The following is a 17,526-nucleotide window of genomic DNA, read 5'->3' as shown; positions in this document are numbered from 1 at the left end:
TGTTAAAAACAATTGAATATCATGTTCAAGAGTTCATTTCAAAGAAATGAAACGAGGGCAATGAGCTAATCCTTCAAGTTCTAATCAGATGGGGTTTGGAGGAAATGTGGTTTGTTGTTTTTTTTTTAATTGTAGTATGACTACTAACCCTTATCTGTCAGATGCAGAAAAAATCCTATACTAATACACTACTAACAGAAAGCAACATAAACGCAATTCAAGACCATAATATCCTGCTGTGTTCACTTAATATTATGGATCAACTGATGGTATGGTCAATAATATTCATAATAACACTTCTTGTAAAGTACTTATCTTCCTTGGTCTCACAGACCTTCTTGGGTATGACCAAGCACATCTGGGAGACATAGAGCAAGTTAGGATTATATCATATATCTATACAGTCTAGAGTTACAATGGTTCCTCAGTACCACAACCAGTCCAGACTTGCAAACTCTCAGTTTTGAACTAGGCCTCCTTTAAAGAGAAACAGCAGCTCAAAGGGCCCTACCACTTCAATTCAGTCCCAACCAAAATTGTTGGTAGATTTGAGATCACTCTAGCTGCTGCGAGTGGCTAAAAACAGACTAGTGGCAAAAGATTCCAGCTGAAAATTGCCAGCTGGTACATGCTAAATAGATTTTTGACAGGGTTTTCAGAAACATACACTAAAATCTTCAGGGCTGAAGTAGCAAATGTTCATTCCACAACCTCTACAAGGCTGACAAACAGAATTCTGCTTACTTGTACATTATTTTCCTAATCCACTAGATCCATCAGGAGAAAAAAAAAAAAAAAAACAGAGAGAGCTCAAAAAAGAATCATTAACCCAGACTTCTAAACAAATGATTGTTGATCAAGGCATCCTTTAGTTTTGTTTACTTTGAAGATTATATTTCTCTGAATTTCTCTTTAAGAAAGCAAACACCATTATCATGGGTATTCGTTGAATGTGATATGCACTGAGGGCAGGTCACACAACAAATAATTGTGTGAGTTGAGTGAAAACAGGCTTATCCATGTTAGCATTAACCTAGTCCACACAAGACATAGCAGCAGCAAAGGCCTAAGAGTATGGACTTAAGCACGAACTAAACAAACCTGCCAGGAAGACCTGGTATGTGCCTTCTGTTAGCCCCAGTAAATTCAACCTGTAGTGCCTTAGGTAGATTAACACTAACATGAGGAATAACTGTCAATTCTCTGAATGTATTTAATCACCCTTTGAAGAGACTGTCACCGTGTTTAACCACTGTGATAGTAGGACACTGCAGTATTTACAGTGCGATTGCTTTTATAGTAGCTCAGCTTTTGTTCACTTTAAGGACAGTACTGACAAAATGTACACTGCTAAATTAATGTTGTTGGTTGAATTTTCTTTCCCTAACAGAGCAAAAAGGAAGATAACATTTGTGCTGAAAATACTGCACAGCTATTACTAAGTTTTTCCAACATTTTTGGTGGGCATATGGAAATTGCATGGGCATATAATTTCAGATAATATTTGTTTCCAGTAGCCTGTTTAAAAACAAACAAACAAACAAACAAACAAGATTGAAATGTATAAAAGCCATAGATCGAAATACATAAAAGCTGAAAAAAGCAGCAGTAATTATTTGAGCACAGAACAGTCCCACAATAAAAACATACATGCATGCTGTTTTTACTGTAGTAATCTTGCCATTTAACTTGGGAGCACTACACATGCAAATTAACCATATTTTGCAAAAAGTACATTTTTATTATTAAATAACACTCATTTTATTAGAAAACTACAATTTGTCCCCCTTATTTAAAACCTAATAGCAGAGCATGTTTTGGCCTTGGCTCACTGAATATGTGGAATCATGGTGGTTCTTGATTAATGAGGGCAACTTCATACTCTGTAACGTCACCCATGGAATTCACCAAGTCTGGTAGCACCTGCAGGAAAGGTCACACCTGCAATATACTCACCAGTGAGGCCATGGTGAACCCAATAACTTCAATGTAGCCATCATCATGGCGTTGAGGCTCAAAGTCTCTGTGGTCTCCGGGGTTTCCCCAGGGCATTGTGCCAGCGCAATACCTGCAGAAAGAGGTTTGGAAAGTAAACTTTGAGAAAGTAGTTTGTCCTGATGGGTCCTGACTAGTAGCCTGACTGTTAGCCTCTTCTGCTGTCCTCCAGAAGTATCCAAATATCCATTCCAGGATTCAGTTCAAGGACAATTAAAAGTTAGGCTGGCAAGGACTGGACAGAAGGGAAAAACCTGTCTCTTGTTTCCAAGCTGGTTCACCATCCAGAAATGTGTCCATCATGACCTTTATCAGGTTCCTTTCTGATAGGAAAATGGGGAAACACCAGAAAACAGGTAACAGAGCAGCAGCACTTTGTTCCCGTACTTGCTTGGCTTTCTATAGACAAGCAGTTGAGCCAGACAGTTGCTTAGGCCCTCTGCTAGGCCGACATGGGACTGCAGCAGCAACTCCAGCCTTGGAGCTCCATTTCCTCTCTCCCTACTGGCTCAGAAGCTCTAACAGCATAAGGAATGCAAAACATTTCATAGCTTTAGAAGGCAGGAAGAAATAAGAACCAGGAACAAATGCAGCTGTAGCATTTCTCCTACCATTAAAGAATGGATGTAAAAGTGAACTAAGAATGCTAGAAGGGAGTAACTTTGGGGAGGTGACACCAAGTAGAAGCCTGCAGTGAGGGCAGGGCAGGACTCAAAAGATCAAGTGCTTGGGACTGCATGTGGAACAAAGTGGTAGGCTGTCTAGAGCAGTGGTCTCCAAAGTGGGTTGCATGCACCACAGTCAGTATCCATGAAAAATCCGCAACTGATAAGACAGGGTATTTGAAGAAAATATTGTTTGTACTTTTAATAAGTGAATTTAAAAACTCTCGCATTTAAATAGTTTATGTTTCACCTTTATCACATCCTTCCTTTATTACTATTTTTCTGTATGCTTTATAATGCATGTAATACATTAGCATAGTAGTAAATGTATATCATTTATAAATAAATATACATATGTTGGAGTGATGCTCAACATTTTTTTTACTGATAGGGATACACAATCAAAAATGTTTGGAGATTACTGCTCTAGAGAGCAGGAGATAAACAATTTTTAAGAATATAGATATATTTCTACTTGGGATACCTCTTAGCATGTGAAAAAAAGATGCATTTCTTTAAACTGTTTGGTGTTCCTTTACCAGAAAAATATTGATCCTTCCCCCCAACCCCCGTTTTCCGCCATTTTTCTGCTCCTTCTTTCACACTCTGCTTCTAAGTAAGTAAAGACCAGGCATCTGTGTCTTTACTATATTTTTTGCAGGTTAGGTGCACAACTTTTGAAAGCGTGTTTGAGAATCATTTCTGCTATCTCTATATCAGGATATTCAACTTTTTAAAGGATGGTTTCACTGCACCTTGAACTCTCATCCCAGCTCTCAGGAGGCAGCACAATGGCAACACACTTCCTGCACATTCACCCAGTCTAGGACAACTTGTAGGTATCTTTTAAAAAAAATATTTTTTTTTCTTTTATAACTGCAAGCATATGTCTTGGGCTTACCTGGGTATGTTTAAAAACACTATACACTGGAACTTCAGCTCCTGGATCTTTGGAGTCAGGTCTGTACCATCACACTACAAAGCCAAAGTGACAGAGCACAGAGAAATTGCTGAATGGAGCCACAGACAAGAGAAGTGTTGCTGCTTTGTAACAACTTTCCCAAGACTTTCCTTGGAATGTGCTGCAAATGTCATGCTCAAAACTGAAAAGTAACAGATCCATTAAACTCTCACCTCACTCCCTCTCCATTCCCCCCTCCTCCCACAATACTATGACACGATTTCTTATACTTACCACAACCTTAACATGTTTGGATAAATCTCTTGAGCTTCTTTGCAAAAAGTCTGTAAAGGCTGCCTGCAACAGAAATAAGTGCAGGAATTGTCACCAGTGCTTCCACTCTTTTCTTTCCTCATTTCTTATCCCACCACAGAGCTAATTACCAAAATGCCATCCTTTTGTCAAAATTATTCTTTCTTGCTCTCTGGAGATATGATTTTTTTTTGTTTTTTTTTTTTGGGGGGGAGTCATAATTCAGAAAAACATTATATGTCATGCATTATTTAATTAGTGTTTCTCTCTTAATAATTGCATTTTACAATAAAGCATTGTCCATGTACCTCCTAATGCAGAAGCGGGTAATTTTATTTGTACATTCACATATGAAAACAAATCACTCCAAATAGCTGATTTCTGCCCTCCACTCCTCATGTCCCTACATCCAAGACTACTCCTCAAAGCTATAAAGATACAGGCTAAGACTCGGGGAATTTCTCTAGGAAAGTCAATATCAATGTGCTTCCAAAATTCTGAAGGAAGCAGTTTGCTGAGAAGCTTATGAGCCAGAAGCAGGAGAATAAGACATGACCAGTACTATGTCTAAAGGAGCAGCATTTCTCTCACCTGCTAAGCACTGTAAAACAACAGCGCTTCAGGCACTTTCCAGACATGTTTGGCATTGCCAGAAACAGTTCATGTGCACTTTAAATTGCAAGAGGCAAAATGAACTGGCATGAGCTCCTGATGTGAGAAAATGAGGGGGCAAGTACTTAAGAAAACATTAAACCAATTAAGTTAGCATGATTCTGTAACATGAATCGCAACTCACCCCTGCATAAAACATTTTGTTTCTAAATCGGCTGTTGAATTTCTCTGGATTTGCTTCTGTGAAAGGATAAAAAGGAAAAAATATGAACGTGCTAAGAAAACAAGTAGATTCCATTGTATCTTCACATTTCCCACTAGCACTATAGTGCTTTTAGCACATATCACTCAGTGAAAATTTCCTGTGTGAGTCCCCCATCTGTGCCATCATCTGCCATCAAATTTCAAACATTGACACTGAATTCTTCCCCTTCCCTGTAGAGTGAAAATAGATGGAAACATGAGCAGAGAGGTAACAAGAGTACAATCACTTAATTTAGCACCTCTCAGACTATTCATCTTATGATCCCTCAGTGCCATTTGTGAGACTTCTACCAACACAGAACAGACCTCTTAAGAATTATTAGAAATCTATGAAACACTAACCCATGCTTTGAAGCAGGGTTAAAGCATTAGTAAATTACAAGATGAAACAGACACTTAAATTCTGACATGTTACAAAGAGGTACTGAGAAATAGACATCTCTACCCAAATATTCCTGCAGAAAAAAAAAAAAAAGTGGCTACTCTAAAACCTATTTAGAGAGCTGTTTTATTTTGATTACACTCTAAGTGACAGATTTTTAACAGTCTAGTAGCAATGGTTAATTATTCTCACTGCTAAAATAGATCTGTTTCTTTTTTTCTGTCTTGAACTTTTCAGACTTCAACTGCCAATGGCTAAATGTTATTATACTTCTCCATCAGATCAAGGAGCCCCCAAATATCAGATATCTTGTCCTTGAGTAAATACTTGTAGACAGTGATTAAATCGCCTTTTAACTTTCATTCTAATAAGCTAAATGGAGCTTCTTTTAAGGCATGCTTCCCAGAATACAGGTCATTCTCAACTGCTTTCCTAGCCTGCAGCACACAGAGATTTCAGAAACAGCCCTTCTGGTACTGTGTGTAGTGGTAGAACCAACCACCTCTCCTTGCTCAGTAATTCTCTAGTGAAAACACCCAAGTATCCAGATAGTCCTTCTGACTAAAGCATCACACTGGTGTAAACACTGCCAAAATTACTTCTTCTCAAATGACCACTTGAAAAAAAAAAAAAAAACCACATTTCTAGTTCTCTTTGAAGTCACTACATCTCATAATACAAAGCTCTATTTTTGTAAGAACAAGATAGTTTTTATTTAACTGTTTGTCCAGCTACTGTTATCATTCACTTGTGTTGCAGGTGAGCCTTGCATACAGCCACCTCTTCTTAAAATAATTAATTTAACTGCATAAGTATTTCTCATCTCACTGAGCTTGCAACTCTTAACAGAAAGTCTCAACATCCCATGCTAAGAAGTAGGAGGCTCCTGAAGGCTCAGTGCCCATGCTGCCTGTTCTCTGATGTGATTATCCCTGATGGCTTCAGGCAGCAGACACCAGGGCACTGGTTCTTATGACAAATATTGACTGGAACAAAAGCTCCAGTTTGCAACTGGTTAATCAGAGAGTGCCATCCTGAGATCAGGGACCTTCAACATACTTAACAGCTCCTACCTCTGACATAGCACAGTTAGGGAGGACTGCAATGTAGAATAAAGCCTAAAGTTCATTTTTGACTGTAGAAGTAAATCACTGACTGCATCTCCAAGGCTCACTCCATCCTCACCCTTCTCAAGCCATCAAGGAGGTAGGAAAATTTAAGTGTTATTGTGTATTCGTGCGTGTGCACGTATGTGTGCATGAGTGAAGGGGATGTGTCCTGTAAATGAACAGTCCTGGAGAGCTGAGGGAGCAAACAGCATGTCAAACATAAGGAAAACAAAGGAGGAAACTGACTCTGGAAAGAGTCACTAACCAGAACACTTCCTGAAGAAGCAGAGCTAAATCTGTTAAGGCTTGGAGCCAACCCTCAAGGCTCAATCTGATTAGTCATAAAAGCAGTGTAGAGGTTTCCATGGAAAAGGCCACATATATGTAGTTTCCTCTGAGATATTGAAATCAAAACAGTTGACCAATCTCTATTGCACACAGTGCCCTGATAGGCTGAGAGTTCAAAACTGTCTGATGTATTTTGGTTTGGCAGGGGGATGAGGGTGGACAGTGGGTGGGCACAGTATTATTTTGTTTTAATACCATGCGTAATTACAATAGCTCCACATAAGCAACAGCACAGAACCACTTATCTTAATGGACCAAGTCCAACATTCATGAAAGTGCTTTAAGTTTTGCTAAAGTTCTTCCAAGAGTTTCTCTGGATTGTTATCAATTGTAAATGAGATCAGAATCTGTTTTGCACTGCTTAATTCATAGACTCATAGAATGGTTTGGGTTGGAAGGGACCTTTAAAGGTCATCTGGTCCAAGCCCCCTGCAATGAGGAGGGTCATCTTCAACTAGATCAGGTTGCTCAGAGCCCAGTCCAGCCCAGCCTTGAATGTCTCCAGGGATGGGGCATCTACTACCCCTCTGGGCAACCAGTACCACTGTTTCACCACCTTCACTGTAAAAAATTTCTTCCTTATATCTAGTTTAAATCTACCCTCTTTTAGTTTAAAATTATTACCCCTTACCCTCTTATAACAGGCCATGCTAAAAAGTCTGTCCCCATCAATTTTACAAGCTCACTTTAAGTACTGAAAGGCTGCAAGAAGGTCTCCCCAGAGCCTTCTCTTCTACAGGATGAACAACCCCAAATTCACATGAAAAACCATAAAACCCATACACCAGTGACACGTCCAAGGCTATAAGTTTTTCTTTCCTAAAATACAGAGAAGTCATTTTGCATATTTTATCATTTGATACGGTAAGGAAGACATCATCAGTAATGACTTGTAAGAGCAGACATTTGTGCTGTGAAAAGCTGTCCTGGCCACACAGACACACTCACAGACACACAGCTTGCTCTGCCAAGTATTTTTTTACCCATGTAAATTTTTAAAACACTGGCATATCTAGAATAACATCCATTCTTTATAGGGCTCTGTAACTTCATTATTAAGTAATGCCTCCATTAAGTGAGAAAGTAGCCATGCATTTCATCTATACACTATATTCACAGTCATATTAGCATTGCATAGCGATATGCATTCATAAAAAAATGCATACAGCTGTCATCATTTCATTCCTATGCCCTTTTGTGGCCTCTCATTATTATTCCTAAAGCTTGAAGCAGTCTTAAACATTATAAAATATGCATTAGCTCATTCCATCATGTGTCCTGCTCTTTATTTAGCATGGCATTAGAGTGCTACTTTTTCATCTTGTAATAACACACTGATAATATGGAAGTGAAGATAAGGGAGAGTGCAATTCAGAAAAAATACCTGCATATGAAGCTGAAATGACCAAAAGCTGAACACAGACAATTGAAACAAAGTTTGTTTATATAAGCATGCTTGCCTAAACTGTACAAAATAGAGCAGTGCACATAAGTCCAAAGCCCACCTGCTAAGCCACGTTTGGATCCATATGGGGTAGAATAACTACCATCACCATGAGGATAAACAAGATGCTACAACAGCTCAAATTCCTGACAGTTTTGTGGACATTAAAACATTTCACTTGCATAGAGACACTCTGGACATGTACCAGTTCCAAAGATATTATGCTACACCCATCCATAGGTAACTACTGTTCAGTTTGACAGTACAATTATCGTCCTGCTATCCTGATACTTGAAGAGTCTTGCAGCTTTTCTCCTTCTTCCAACTCCACACTTGCATCTGACTCACATTTGTTATTCTTTTTGTTCTTATTCTGACTTTTTTGTATCAGCACAAACTTCCATTATATCTGTACTTGGTATCTCCTTTAGAAGATCAAAAACTTTGAAAAGCTTCCACTTCCTTTTTATCCCTTTTCTTTCAGTTAAAGCCAGTTTTCCTTATACTTTTCTCATTTTTAAATCATGAAATCACTTAGGAACTCATGATACCATCACTTCCTACTCGTATATATCTCGGGATTTTATGTTCTAGCTTTCTTTCTGAATTGTAAGAACAAGATGTTAAATCCAACCCCATCTGTAATTCATAAAATAACTGCCCATTCCCAAGACCAAGGAGAGAAAAAGTTCCTGTTACCTCTAGACTCATGGAACTCCAGTGTGACATGTGCATCAAATCCAAGGCTGAAGTAATTATTGAAGACACTGAGAGGAAGCTGTAATTGGATAATAAAAAGACACGTAAAAATAACATGAATGAAACATTCCATGACACATCAGGAATTCACTACTTTAAACCTGGCATCTCATGAAATCTTATGAAGAAGAAAGTGGAACATATCATGGAAATGTATGCAGAAAGTTGCTCTGAAGGTTAGTAATGTCTTGTGGAAGATGATGAGATGCAAAAGGCCAAAGAACACATATATCCACAGTGCTTTATGATCATATATGTATCTTCGTAAGCACATTAAATGGTTCCTTGTGTTGTCATTGAGATTTCCCATAAAGCCGCTCCACTTAACATGTCAATACAAAGGTTTTCCTAATTTTGGAACTTCAAACTCAGTATGGCAAATTAAATTCAAGCTGTGCTCTTCCTGCTTCATATATAACCAGGAGCAATGCAAATCCCATGCAAGAAGCCCTCATTCTATTGAGGGAGCACAAGGCAGGGAAGCACACATCTGACCTCTTCATCATTATAGACACCCAGCAGGGCTGTAGAGATGGAACAGTAGCATCCAATAGATAAGCTGGAAATTATAACTGAAAAGAGGAAAATGTTTCACAGAATCATTCTTTGAATCTTTTTTTTTTTCTTATGATTGTTATGCTTTCAATGTCTCCAGTCCAAATGACATATTACTATAAACTTGATCCCCTCACACAAAAATTTCCCCATTCTTCAACTATCAAGGTACATTAATGGACATTACATGGAGACCCGCACACAAAGAAGTTAAATAGTAGAATACACTTCACCTTGCTGTAAAATAGGAAACAGCTGGCATCTATTAGTAAAATCCTGAGGAATTAAATTCTACATCCTGTTTTTAGCTTTGTCTAATTTAGGAATGGATGGTAATCACAGGATTGCTTCTCCTGCCAACCCAGGTTAACCAGAGGGGGGAAAAAATAAAAATACAATTAAAAAAGACCTTTTGGATGAAATGCTACGGATTTTTTTCCAGGATTTAGTTCTTGAGGTAAATGTTCAATGCCTGAGAGTTATAAACAACAAATAAATGGCTGGTATGCATTATATTTCACACAGCTCTGAAAGCACTGGTACATGAAAAGAGAAAAAGGAAGAGATGGAACAAGTCGATTAAAATGTTCTAGAATCCCCCCACCCATGCAGTTTCTTGTGTAACCCAAAAATTCTTTTAAGCATCTTATAGTCTACCTAGGAAAAAGAAGGCTCTAACCTTACGTGCGCCATCCTCCAGTTCATCCTGTGGCAAATCGGGGTTGCGCTCGACCTGGAGATTCCAGCGGTCCAGCTGGACAATGGTCCCATCTTCTACATGGCACAGGATCTTGGACACTGGCTCATCTGTGTAACCCTGGCAGCAGAGTGTTACCAGAGTTTCAGCCACGGATAATGAAAGAAAAGCAAGACACCAATCACCTGGCAGACCTCCCTCCTTTCACACAGGCCTAAAACACCAGATCAAATGTTCCTAACAACACCTCAGAATTGTTAAATTTTGATGTATCAAGCATTTTAAGAAGCTATTGCTGAGGTACACAAGTCTTGGGCAGGCAAATTAAGGCCACAAAGAGAGGAACTCAAAGTGTATTAATTGCCTTGCATGGAATAATTCCAGTGGTGTAGGCAAGGACAAATACAGAGAAATTAAGTCTAAGCTATGCTTAAATTAGAAGCCTACATATCATCTTCATTACCTGGCCTGAAATACAAGACAAATAAATCTATATACACTTTTATTACAACTGCATTGCTAGTAATTCAAGATTTCAGACTGGAAATTGAACCAAACCATTGCGCCTAACCGAAACAGACCTTGGATACAGCCCTGCCTGCTATTTTAGCCCAAATGAAGTTCCACCCTACACAACTAAACCAGAGCAACAAAGTTGAGAGCCCGCACATAAGGCTACCCAAGTCAATGCTTACCCCACCCCAGTTGAGAGTGCGGGCAAGGTCATTCCCAGTGCCAAGCGGAAGGACAGCCACAGGAGGTGGGGGGCTGAGTTGTAGCTCATCAAGGATGGAGAGAATCCAGCCCACCTATAAAATGGGAAATGCAGAGAACTGTATATGGAAAACCATATATTTTCAATGTATCCCCTTTACAGAGAAGATCAACTAAAGCAAAAGGGAGGAGGTCTGAAATGTAACTCTACAAGTGCCTCATCTGAGGTTTCATCTTTTGGAGAACAGGTACAGCAGTTTCCATGAAGCTTCTGTGCAAGCAGAAGCAATAGGATGTCAACACTGATTGTCTTAACAGCACACAGAGTTACTGGGGTCAGGGAGCACATAAGTTGCTGATCTTCAGGCAGGAAATGAAAACAAATAGAATTACACAGCTGCCTAAATATGGGTCTGGAAAATATTGTATGTAAAAATGAGTGAAGAATCATATGGACAATTCAAGAAAAAAAAAATTGTAGTCCTCTTGTGCTCAAAGAAATTAAACCTTTGACAAATATCATGAAAGAAGATGTGAGAGACACATTAGAGCAGCATGGTATCTCAGAGCATGTCCCTGAACTGGAATAGAGGGTCCAGAACAAGGCAAGCATGGACTTGTCCACAGGTCTCCCATTCCTCAGAACACAGACTTTAGTGCCGAATTATTTCACACAGTGCAAAGCATAATATATGTATTCTAGTCATAGACACACATCTGTGCGTGTGGGTATATTTATACAAATGGAAGATTTAAACACTAGAATAAAAGACAAACTCTAATGCTCAGAGTTGAAGACTTTGTAATACCTACCACTTCTATAAATGCTTTTAACTGATAGACAAAAACTTCAAATTACTAATTTATAAGTACAACATTGCTATTTAACTTGAGATTATTTCTAAACCTTGTGCATTAGTTTTACAATCAAGGATGACAAAGACTATCATTTCCCTGTAAACAGAAAGCTCATGACTGCATTGAAAGCAAAGCTTTCCATTTGTGCCCTGCAAAGGAACAGAAAGCAACAATGATGGAAAAGTTACAATAAGTTCTGATTCACCTCAATAATGCAAGGTAACATCTGGCTTCATTGAATATTCACCAAGTCCATTTGAGCTAGATTTCTCATTTCTAGATGTAATGACTTTGGGAACAACTGGATATTAATTTGCTTCAAACTGAGCAGCAGCAAACGTAACAGTGGATTTCTGCTCATACTGATGAGAAGGTGCTGCCACCTGTCGCTTGTGCTGCTCAGCAAAGTGAAAACAAAGAATGGTCAGCCTCTAAGTGGTTGCATTCATAATATTGCATTTATAATATTGTCGGGATTATTTTTTTTTCCTATTAAAATATTGACCTCCTCAAATGGAAGAAAAAGACTTTCAGAAACAGATTGAAACACTGTTTTGCAGCTTATGGCTCCTGCTAAAGCAATGCCTTGCATGTTTCTCAATGAAAGTTCACAATTCAGTAACATTAATATCTTATTTTCACAGATACCAGCAAGACAGCAGTCTAATAATTGGGTTTTTTTCTTCATTCTTGCAGGGGGGAGCACTTGTATTAATAATCCCTACATCTGGAAAGTTGAACAGACAAATTAAAGCAGAGGTGGATTAAGGGTGGGGGTGCAGCTCATTACATTACATTAAAAAAAAAAAAAACAACCTCCCCATGCCCTAAATGCACTTTCCTTACCATACTTACTGTTAAAACTGTTATGAAATGCATGTTTGGGGAACTGAGCTTCGCAGAGATTAAAGCTCAGTTGTTCAACTGTATTTAAGCAGTCAGTGGCACAGACTGAGATTTATAATATTCCTAACTACTGGAAAGAGTAATGCAGTTGTAATATCTCCATTACCACTCATGGCCTCCAGACTCTGAACTGCAGAGCCTGTCTCCAACTGATGGTGCATAAATCTTTTAAAGATCTGACTCTATTCACTTTTCCAAGAACATACACAAATTCAGTAATAAAGAAAAATACTGAACCTAGATCTGCCAGATTCCAGGCTACTAGCATGAGCAATACAATATCTTTCCTCACAGATGCTTTGTAAAGAAGCGGGGAAACTCACTTTCTTTAAGATTTAATGGCACCCAAACACTGACTTAATCTGCTAGACCTTCAGATTTGTGTAGTTAGAGGAGGTCAGCAAGGTTAGTCTTTAATTTTTTTTAAGCTATACCAAAAGTTTATGCATAAAGCAGATAGGACCATGAACATTAGGATCACTACACTAGCAAGATCACACAGAAAATTAAAAAACAAAAACAAACAAACAAACCACAAAAAAACAACATAGATTTCACAGGAGTAAGGTACTTTATCTGGCTCTGCAGGCATAGTGGGAAACCCACAGCTGTGAGGAATTTACTGTCTTCGTAACGACCACAGGGCTGCCAGGCACAGGCCACCTACCGTCCCATCCCCACCACAGGCCAGGATCCGCAGGTTTGGCACTTTTCTGTACAGTTCCAGCCTGACCAGGAGAGGGAAAGGAAAAAAAGGAGGGAAAAAGTCAGAACAATGATGCAGGCAATTTTTATGCATTCTGCTGTGTGACAGTTTAATCACTGCTCATTGCATCCTCAAATACTCAATACTAAGGGCGCAGGTAGAGGCAGAAAAACAAATAAAAGTAACCCTCAGTGTTACTGAAAGTCTCGGCAGTGAGGAGGCATTGGCCCTGGCAAATGCAGGTGGCATTGGCCATGACCCAACCTGAACCCTGTGGCTCAACTCACATCTCACACACACACACACGTCCACTAGGATGTGAAATGACGCCTTCCTCTATGGTTAGGCAGCATGTCCTGAGGAGTACGTTATCTGCTTAGCATATTACAACTGCCTGAAAGGAGGTTGTAGCGTAGGGGTTGTCAGTCTCTTCTGCCTAGTAGCAAGCAACAAGACAAGAGGAAATGGCCTTAAGTTGCACCAGGGGAGGTTTAGATTGGATATTAGGAAAACTTCACGAAAAGAGTTGTCAGGCATTGAAACAGGCTGCCCAGGGAAATAGTTGAGTCACTATCCCTGGAGGTATTTAAAAGATATGTAGATGAGGTTCTTAGGAACATGGTTTTGTGATGGACTTGACAGTATTAGGTTAAAGGTTGGACTCCATGATCTTAAAGATCTTTTCCAACCAAAATGATTCTATGATTCCCATGCTAAATCTGAAACAACAGATTTTCATGCTTCCTCTGGAGACAACAAAATCTTTCATTCTCCTCTTATCCTAAAGCAAATATATAAACATATATATATATATAAACATCGATGTTTTTAAACAAAATGTAGTGTTCCTCACCAGGATTTGCTGAGCCATCATTTTTGAGGCATGTAGAACATGACAGCTCCTTCAACTGGCAGCTATATTTTTTTGACACCAGAGAAGGCAATAACATCTCACAGAGCTCTTTCTCTGGATATCTGATCTAAGATACCAACAGAGAGCCAAGAAGAGCACCCGTTAAAGACCTGTTCCTTCAGTTGCATGAGAGGCATAATGAAATATTATATCTCTCAATGATGGGGATACATTCACACTACAAACCCTGGTGAACTAAGGCTTTAGCCCTCTTTTAACTCCATTACACAGCTCTGAAAACTGTATGTCTTCTTTAAAGCTTCTATACATCATGAAGAGAGTAGCAGTGGAGGTATTTTAGCAGGAAAAAAGGCCTGGATGGTCTAGAAGTATTAATAGCAAATACTTGGACTATTCTTATGCAAGTAAATATCTGATTTTACGTGATTACTATCTTTTGGGGCTGCCTAACTTGTGAAAGTAGCACTGAACAGGTGGTTAAGCAAAATAAGTATCAGTATCTCACACCATAGAAGGATGGTCTCATAACCCTTAGCAAGAATCAGCCCTTTTAGGACAGGTCCTCCCTACCTTGGAAGAAGCTCATACTTCTTCAACTGTTGCCCACATAAGCTGAGTTAGTCAGAAAGCAGAGAGAGTTGCATTCTGGAAATCCACAAGCAGCCTCACCCTACTGCAATACTCAGCTGCTGGGATCAGCAGCGGGTCCACCTTGGAGCCATCTGGAGCTGGTTTTATCTGATATGGGGGCAGCTCCTGAGCTCTAGTCAAAGAAGCCACCACTGCAAACCCCCACCCTCCTGCTATCAAAACCTGGACATATAAACCCTACACACAGTCTAACAACAAATCCAAGCTAGACCTTCATCTACTTTCCAGATAAGAAAAGAATTATGGTTGAGAAACTTACGCATCTCTTGGCCCTTCCTGAGAGAGATCAAAGACCTGGCGTGGATTTAAATACCACATGAACATTTGGAGAACTTTGGTGCCCTGTGAAAAAAAAAATAAATAAAAATCCATGTTTTATAAAGTAGATGTACCAAGAAAAAGAAACTAGAAAGTGGCATAGTAGATAATTGCTCTAGAGAATAGCAACCCACCAATATGAGGAGGGTCACTTTAACAACACAGATCATTAATAGTTCATAAGAACAGGAATTCAGGGTCAGACCAAAGGTTCAACTCTCACAGCAACCTGTTCTCCTACCTCTCACCACCTGCAAGAAACCTCTGTTATCCGGCTCCACCCTCAGCTATCCATGCCAGCAAGAAGTCGAACAAGTTCGTGGGCAAAGTCACCATCACACTGAACAATGTCTTGCCCAACATCCAAGCAATGACACTTCTTCGACCTTCACCATCACCACTATGAACACATAGAGGGTAGAGGGCTATACTTCTATCTAATGAAGCAGGAACCTAGGATTCTATCAGTTACAGCTGCCCCAATGCCCCCTCACCCAGTGAGTGCCATGTAACATCACCTGAAGATATAATTTCCACCTTCTCAAACTCTTGGGTTCATATTCCAGACACTCGATCAGGTTCCTTCACATTCTGCCCAGGCATAAAACAGCAAGATTCTTACTAATAAAAGAGGGCTAAGAACCCCATGAGGTGATCTTGTACTCAAAAGTAATTCAAGAATACATTTCAGACATAGCCTGGGGGGTGCAAGTCAGGAATTTTCAATAGTCCAACATATGTGGTTATGGTCACAGAACAGTTAAAGCTGAGTCATGCACCTTCTGCAGAGATGCCTGTCTGGACATCATGTGAAACAAGCTGCAGTCCTTCCAGTTCGTCCCAAACTTCTTGCTGAGGTGTTGGTTTCATTTCTTCCCCCATCTGTATATTCACAGTCTCCCCATTCCAGCCCTCACCAAGTTGCAAGATTTCCTTCTGACCTTGGCCAAATTAACTGTTCTCTGCATAAGCAGCAGCTTACTGGGGAAAAATGCCAAGAGAATCTACACTCCTTTGCCGTGACATGTCTTGTGGTGGAGTATCTCTAGGCAGTGCCCACTAACTCCTTTGACATGTTCAGTCATCAGGAGACATTACTGGAAGTGCTCAGCTCTGCGTGCCATCATTTGTTTACAGTTTTTAAACTTAGTCTTTGACCTTCTCTTTTTCATTCATTGTTGCAGTAATGATTTGCTTCTCCCTTGTTTCTTTTTCATTAGCTCCCCCTTCTGAAGTACTGCTATTCTGTCTAACACTCCCTTAAGTGGACAACCAAGAATAGCAGTCCAAGTGCCTCATAAAAGGCGTAAGAGCATAAAATAAATGCGATGTTTGCTGTAGGTATTCTCCCAGCCTCAGCTATTTGCAGCTTTTAGAAATCGAGCCAGACAGAGATCTAGAGCTTCAGTAAACTTAAGGATTTTCTCTTTCAAATCTCTCCTTCAGCCCATGTAAATTTTTAGCATCCAAGACATCCTATATCCAGTAGTTTTGCAAATGAACTACCCACTGAGAAGGACTTTTTCCTCTGTTTTGAATCCAAGTCTTAGCAGTTTCATTTTATATCCTCCCTAATTTTTCTAACAGTGGAGAAAATGAGCAGTAGCCATGCTATTCTCTGTTCTCTATAGGACTTTGTTATATCTTACATAAATCTCTTCAACCAGAAACCCCTGTCTATCAAAAGGCGCTTAGATTAGCTCATATTCAAAAAGCGGAAAACATTCAACTTGGATAAGTTTTAATTTCAAGAACCCTGAGACGGAAGTCTACTGCATGAACAAGTTAATCACTGAAATTTCATTCTCTATGGTACAGTACAAGACCAGTAATGATTTTTTTTAAATGCCATAGCAATGAGTCATTTCACCTGCTAGCTTCACTAGGCTTTTTTAGTAAAACTGAATCACTTTTTCGATAAAAGAAAAGTTTAACATTTCATTGGCAATCTAAATTTTCAGTGGAAAGATATCCTTCTATGACAAGGTCACTCACTCACTGGATGAGGGAAAAGCTGTGGATGCTGTCTTCCTGGACTTTATTAAAGCTTTCGGTACTGTCTCCCACAGCATGCTGCTGGAGAAAGTGGTTGCTCATGGCTTGGGTGGGCATACTCTTCTCTGGGTAAAGAATTGGCTGGATAACCAGGCCCAAAGAGGTGTGGTAAACGAAGCCAAATCCAGTTGGTGGCTGGTCACGAGTGGTGTTCCCCAGGGCTCAGTACTGGGACCAGTTTTGTTTAATCTCTTTATCAATGACCTGGATGGGGAAATCAAGTGCATCCTCAGTAAGCTTACAAATGACACCAAAATGGGTGGGAGCACTGATCTGCTGGAGGTTAGGAAGGCCTACACAGGGATCTGGACTGGCTGGATCGTTGGGCTGAGGCCAATTATATGAGGTTCAACTAAGCCCAGTGCCAGGTCCTGCACTTGAGTCACAACAACCCCAGGCAA

At 39.6% G+C, this 17,526-nt stretch overlaps 1 protein-coding gene across 9 annotated transcripts in view; it reads right to left on the bottom strand.

Annotated features, from left to right (window-relative positions):
• Window positions 1–17,526, bottom strand: part of DGKI (diacylglycerol kinase iota) — a 214,940-nt gene that overhangs the window by 86,896 nt on the left and 110,518 nt on the right. For all 9 annotated transcript variants that reach the window (XM_065839772.2, XM_065839756.2, XM_071798478.1 and 6 more), the window contains 9 exons: window positions 15,012–15,094; window positions 13,189–13,249; window positions 10,739–10,852; window positions 10,026–10,163; window positions 8,732–8,810; window positions 4,670–4,725; window positions 3,856–3,918; window positions 3,562–3,635; window positions 1,957–2,068 (listed from right to left, as the gene is read on the bottom strand). In XM_065839772.2, the coding sequence (XP_065695844.1) occupies window positions 1,957–2,068; window positions 3,562–3,635; window positions 3,856–3,918; window positions 4,670–4,725; window positions 8,732–8,810; window positions 10,026–10,163; window positions 10,739–10,852; window positions 13,189–13,249; window positions 15,012–15,094 (780 nt within the window). The remainder of the gene's footprint in view (window positions 1–1,956; window positions 2,069–3,561; window positions 3,636–3,855; window positions 3,919–4,669; window positions 4,726–8,731; window positions 8,811–10,025; window positions 10,164–10,738; window positions 10,853–13,188; window positions 13,250–15,011; window positions 15,095–17,526) is intronic.

The sequence above is a fragment of the Patagioenas fasciata genome, chromosome 1 (assembly GCF_037038585.1).
Source record: "Patagioenas fasciata isolate bPatFas1 chromosome 1, bPatFas1.hap1, whole genome shotgun sequence".
NCBI lineage: Eukaryota > Metazoa > Chordata > Aves > Columbiformes > Columbidae > Patagioenas > Patagioenas fasciata.
The sequence above is the reverse complement of the archived record's forward strand: the minus strand, read 5'-3'. Positions and strand labels throughout refer to the sequence as shown.